The sequence below is a fragment of the Anneissia japonica genome, unplaced genomic scaffold (genome assembly GCF_011630105.1).
Source record: "Anneissia japonica isolate Jap-2015-1 unplaced genomic scaffold, ASM1163010v1 scaffold285027_len36607_cov111, whole genome shotgun sequence".
Classification (NCBI taxonomy): Eukaryota; Metazoa; Echinodermata; class Crinoidea; order Comatulida; family Comatulidae; genus Anneissia; species Anneissia japonica.
Genome location: NW_022751009.1, coordinates 9,672 through 15,628, shown reverse-complemented (window position 1 = coordinate 15,628; position 5,957 = coordinate 9,672). Strand labels below are relative to the sequence as shown.

Below are 5,957 nucleotides of genomic sequence, written 5' to 3'. Positions count from 1 at the left end.
CTAAAATTTCGTCTGCTATTAAAGTTAGCCCTTTTCATTGGTTAGTTTGATAGTCGTGGCTTGCCAGTCGTCTTCAGTTGAACTAAAACTAGGACTTGATTTAGTCGTAGTTAAAACTTCAACTACATTGTTTGTGAATACAAATTGAAGTTAAAGATGCAACTAGCACTAAATGAAGTTCTAGTTCGAAGTTCGACTAAAGTTTGTTTTAAGAATACGGGCGTTAATGCTGGGTAAGTTAAAAACAGACATTTCGTCCGAGTGGGACTCATTCAAAAATTCGAGGGGGTTCGCCCGAACCATAAAAATCCACCCCTGGCTACGGGCCTGTAACTTATATAATATAACAACAAAAGTAAATAATATACTAAACGTACATAATATAATAACGTCAATAGTATATTACTATATGTAAATAATAAAATGAATGTATGTAATGTAATAATAATAAATGTATGTAATATACTAATAACGTACATATATATATGACATTATAACATAATAAACATCTATAGTATAATAATAAACACATATATTATAATTATGAACATATATAATATAATAATAAATTTTAATAATATAATAATGAACGTAAATAATATAATAACAAACGTAAATAATATAATAGGAAACATAAATAATATAATATTTTTTGTAGGCCTAAGACAGCTGAGGCTTGCCATAATAACATATGGAATGTTGTTTACTTTCGTTGTCCAACTAACTGTCTTAAATGTGATGGATTGGACTCTAGGGACTTTCCTGGATAGTATGGATAGAAAACACTCCAAAAACCTTCAATACTGTGGTTTGGATAAAGTTCTACAGATACAGCATAGAATTATTTTGTGGTTTGATTAAAACAAACTTGATACTTGACATTGAACAGAGCTCGTCGTCTGGGCAATTGGGCTAAACCTTGGGCCTCGCAGAGGTCTGTTTTTTTAAATAATAATCATAGTTTGACTGAGTGAGCTGATCAAGAAAAGAATATTAGTAACAAAACTTATTTTTAGCCCACTCTCTGATGCCCCTTTCAGATAGACGTTACCACAATATTGCAGTAAGCATGCCAACATAATAACCGGTCTATAACCTTTCATACAGCCACTTTGTTACGGAAATATTGCGGTAATCCAACGCTTTCTGTCTGAAAGGGTCCTAGAGAATGGCGCAATATTAGCAGTTTCAAACACAGAGGGCTCAATTTTTTGTTTACATTTTTGTCACTATGGCACCCGATCAAACATTACAGTTGTTGCTGTGTAAATGTTGCTGTTCCAAGGGCAGTAAATTTAATCTTTCTTTGGTGTAGAAGGACTGATGACTGTCATCTATTGCTGTTTTATGCCACCTTCCTCAAAGTGTACAAAAAATAAAATAAATAATATTGTGATGTTCTTGTTGTGTTGATTCTTTGTTGATTGCTGGTTGACTTGATTAAGTTAAACAATATTTTGCACAATTGCGACGAAATATGAGATCTTTATTTTTACAAACCACGAAAAGGAAGTGAACAAATAATATAAATACCACTGTGCTCAATTGTTTTCAACTTTAATGTTGTTCGTGCCAGTGCATAAATAATGCACCCGCCGGCTTCATTGCTGCAATACCCTTTCAGACAAAACAAGCCAGTAACCGTAATGCTGCAATATTGCAGCATTATACTAGAGTGCGAGGTGGTCTGAAATAAGCGTGCATATTGGCATATCGACCCTTTCAGACAAAAACCCATGTCGGCTTGCTTACCGCAATATTGTGGTATTGCAGCTCTGTCTGAAAGGGGCTTGAGAGAGGGCTTGATTACTGATCAGGAACACTTTTTGTAGATTCAACACCATTTTGAGTTCATATAGGCTGGTATAAATGGTGATCTCTTTGTTAAAAATTCTAAGTGTAAAGTTCTGTAAAATTCTAAGTGTAAAGTTCTGTATTTTATTAGCTTTGTTTAATAATTTATTCTATTTCTTTTTAATATAAGTTTCTGATAATATACGTGCAAATGACTATTAATGTGAACAAACTTTTTGTTCTTCTAGCAATGCAACAAGCGACTGCTTATTTTTGGTATGTTGATTTAGGAGTCATCTACAGTGTTGACTATCTTTATATACTTCCTGGAAATGAAGGTAAATTGTAAATGCGTTTTTGACAAATATTACATGTAAATTTTTTTTTCTTTAATTTCCTTCACATCCAATAGCAAGTACACTTGCCACTTACAGGATGAGAATGATGCTTTATAAGCCCAGCCTCTTTATGAGGCTTAGGAAGTGGAGTCGTGAGAAAAAATCCTACTTAGACAGGAATTGAAGCCAGTACCTTGGGATCAGAAGGCAAGCATCTTAACCACTGAGCTATTTAACTCCACTCAACATTTTAACCAAAAAAGAAATGTTTTACTGCTGGTATCCACCATAGCATATTGTCAAATGGACACAATAAGAAGTGTTTGGAAAATTTAAAAAAATAGCAATATATGATATAAATAAAACTTAGGCAACTAATAACTCTTAAACTAAATACAGTTTTAACATTTTGTATTGCAGCTAGTCTGATTGACATTGATGTGTATGTTGAAAAGGAATTGGCAATCCCTGGTAGTAACCAGTGTGGATCTACTATTACCACTATTTCATCCAATTACTATTACATAGACTGCAATCCATCAATTAATGGACGTTATGTTATATTATATCGAAGTCATACTAGTAACACGAAGCTCACTCTGTGTCAAGTTCAAGTGTTTGGAGGTACAATCTTTTCATTTTTGGTTCCTATGCATGCAATGCAATAGGAACTATTGTAATCACTCTTCTTTTTCTTTTGTTTTTTATTTTGTATTATGTGTGTGCGTGTGTGTGTAGACATTTATGCAAATGCGTATGCGTCAAAGAAAAGTTTTCCGACATTTGTTTTACCTCGCGATGAGAAGTTCGATGTGAATTTTCTGCAGAGTTCAGTCAGGGCTCACGATAACCGATCGGCAAGTCGGCATGGATGAAACTTTTTTGGTTTTACGGTAAAAAAAATCAACTGCTATGGCATAGGTATTTTGAAGAAGGCCTAAAATAAAACAAAAAGGTTTTAATACTTGCTGAAATACATCGTTTTTGCATTTAAATTCCATTAACTCCATGCGACGTTTTTTTCTGTTGTATGAGTAGTCATATGGAGGTACTACAGTATATCCCCGACAGTTGGCTATGCAGCAATGTACCCTTTGAATGCAAATTGAAGACAAGTGAAGATAAGGCAGCCGACTGTCAGGTACATAACGACTGTCTATACTTTCCACAAAAACATGAGGCCTAAAAGCTAAAAAGCCTATTTCAGTACAGTAGTTACTGCGATGCGAGGGTGGTAGATCGTTTAGTCAGTGATATCATGTTATGGTTATCATCTAATACATTTTAATAATGTGTGTAAATTTAAGAATGTCGCTTTATTTGTTATGCGGTAGTAGTATACGTCGCAGATTGACGGCAGCAATCTAAGCCTAGCCTAGGGCCTAGATAGTATACTTCCTGGGATGGGTTTTTGGACATACTGGATGCTGCTGTCCGTGATAGCGTTCCATGTGTTACTAGAAAAGAACGAAAACAAACTAGTCCATGGATCACTAAAGACATTCATCGTATGATCCATAAGAAACGACGATTATTTAAGAAATCTAAGAATACTGGTTTGCCTGAACATTCGGAATCGCATAGGAAATGGCGCAACACATCTAGATGAAGTCTTATAAAGACTATATAAACGATCTGTTTAAATCTGATAATAATAAAAAACGGTTTTTTTCATTTGTAAAGGCTAAACGTAAGTCTAGCCTACCAAACAAATTTGTGAATCCTGCTAACGATACCTTTGCTTAACAATGGGCTCAGAGCTTCAAAAGAGCTTTCTTTGTTTTTGTAGGTATCTTTGATCATTAGAGTAAGAATGCTTTGATCTTTTGTTTAAATCACTGCTATGTCACCTACTAGAGGTAATGTTTTGATCGGTTAAACACTTTTGGTACTAGTGCATATAAGCTTGCTAACATGGATAATTTTTCATTCCTGATGATGACATAATTAATGTCGAAATATTGAATCCCAACACGATGGCGTGTATTTCAATACTTGGAGTATGTATTATACTTTCTTATCTGAGATTAATCAGTGGACCTTTCGGCTAACGATACCGTTTTATCTAATTTGCATGATATTGTTAATGGTTTTAATACTTATACTGTACACAATGATATTAATGTTGGGTTTAATTATAGAGAACCGCCTGTTTGTACACTTCCAATTCCCATATTATCCGATGCCATTTTCACTCCTGATGACATTGCATCTACAATCTCCTCTTTTCGGTTAAATTCTGCGCCAGGTCCGGATTTAATTTCTGCTAAGTTAATAAAACCAATTGCCAGCTCCATTGCTTGTCCTCTTTGGAAACTTTTTCGTACGTCTTTATGTACTGGTACTGTTCCTGGGGACTGGAAGTGTGTAAACACAGTTCCCGTCTATAAATCTGGTGATAAGGCTCTAATGTCTAACTACAGACCCGTTTCCCTGTCATCGTTAATTTGTAAGATTTTGGAGAAGCTTATAATCCATAATATAAATTCATTTGTTAATGAGTATTACCTTCTTAATCCTAACCAGTACGGGTTTGTTAGAGGTAAATCATGTGTTACTCAGCTTAATGACATATATTTTAAATGGGCTAAACTGCTTGACAAACGTGGCTCAGCAGCTACAGTATCGTCGATACTATATTTTTAGACATGAGTAAAGCATTTGATAAAATGCCTTTTGATATTTTATTATATAAACTTGCTACTAATTTTAACATTCAGGGAAGCCTATGGAAATGGATGTCATCATATCTCACAGACAGAAAACAAAGAGTATGTTTCAAGGGTCTTACATCTTCTCCCCTACCTGTCACTTCTGGTATTCCTCAGGGGAGTTGCCTTGGGCCTATTCTTTTTAATTTATTCATTAATGATGTTTCTCAGAATGTTTTATCTGATCATGCTCTGTTTGCTGATGACATAGTTATCTTTAGGCATAGACAATCTGAGAATGATGTATCACTTCTTCAGAATGATATTGACACTCTTGCTTTGTGGGCACAAAATAACAAAATGAAATTCAATGTTAAAAAATCTAAGCTAATGTACATAACTAGAAAACGTGACTTTGCAAGGTCAGTATTTTTACTGAATGGTGAGAATATCAATGTTGTTGATACCCACAAACATTTAGGTGTATATATCGATAGAAATCTTAATTGGAAGAGCCACATTGATAATGTTATCAAACATGCTAACCGAATGGTTGGTTTAATTTTTTCGGTTGCTGCAAATTGTTCACCTGATGCCATGTCTCATCTTTACAAATCCCTTGTTTTACCGATCTTGGAGTATGGACTACCTGTATGGAGTCCTCATTGTCAAGATCACGTAAATCGTCTTGAAAAAGTACAACAGAGAGTCTCTAGGAGAATTCTTTGGCGTCACTGTGGTCCCATTAATTATAACGAACGACTTATTACTCTCAATTGGCTTTCTCTTCGGGACAGACGATATATTATTCTGATCTCATTTATTTTTCATTGTTTCCATAAGATAACACATTGCAGTAGCGTTAGTAATCATATTCATGTTAACCCCCGACTTTTATATACTTTAACTTTTACTCATCCGGTATATTATACAAACGCTTTTAAATTTTCATCTGTTAACAACTTTCCAATTCAGTTTGCTTCATTGCCCTCCGATATTAAAGATGATGCTGTTATTTGTTCGTACAATTCTTTTATTTGTAAACTTAGACAATACTTACTGAATAAACGATAATTTTTAATTGTTTGGTATTGGCCTTTCATGATTCTTTTTGTTTTTTACTGATTTTAAATTTCCCTACAATTTTATGGTTATGTTGTAAATAATTGTTTTG

The 5,957-nt window shown here is 34.2% G+C and overlaps 1 protein-coding gene across 1 annotated transcript in view; it reads left to right on the top strand.

Annotated features, from left to right (window-relative positions):
* The window catches only part of LOC117121591 (hyalin-like), a gene marked incomplete at its 3' end in the record, with an annotated part of 21,982 nt that overhangs the window by 6,410 nt on the left and 9,615 nt on the right, over positions 1–5,957 (top strand). The window contains exons 3-4 of the mRNA XM_033266826.1: positions 2,043–2,132; positions 2,553–2,756. Coding sequence (XP_033122717.1) covers positions 2,043–2,132; positions 2,553–2,756 — 294 coding nt within the window. The remainder of the gene's footprint in view (positions 1–2,042; positions 2,133–2,552; positions 2,757–5,957) is intronic.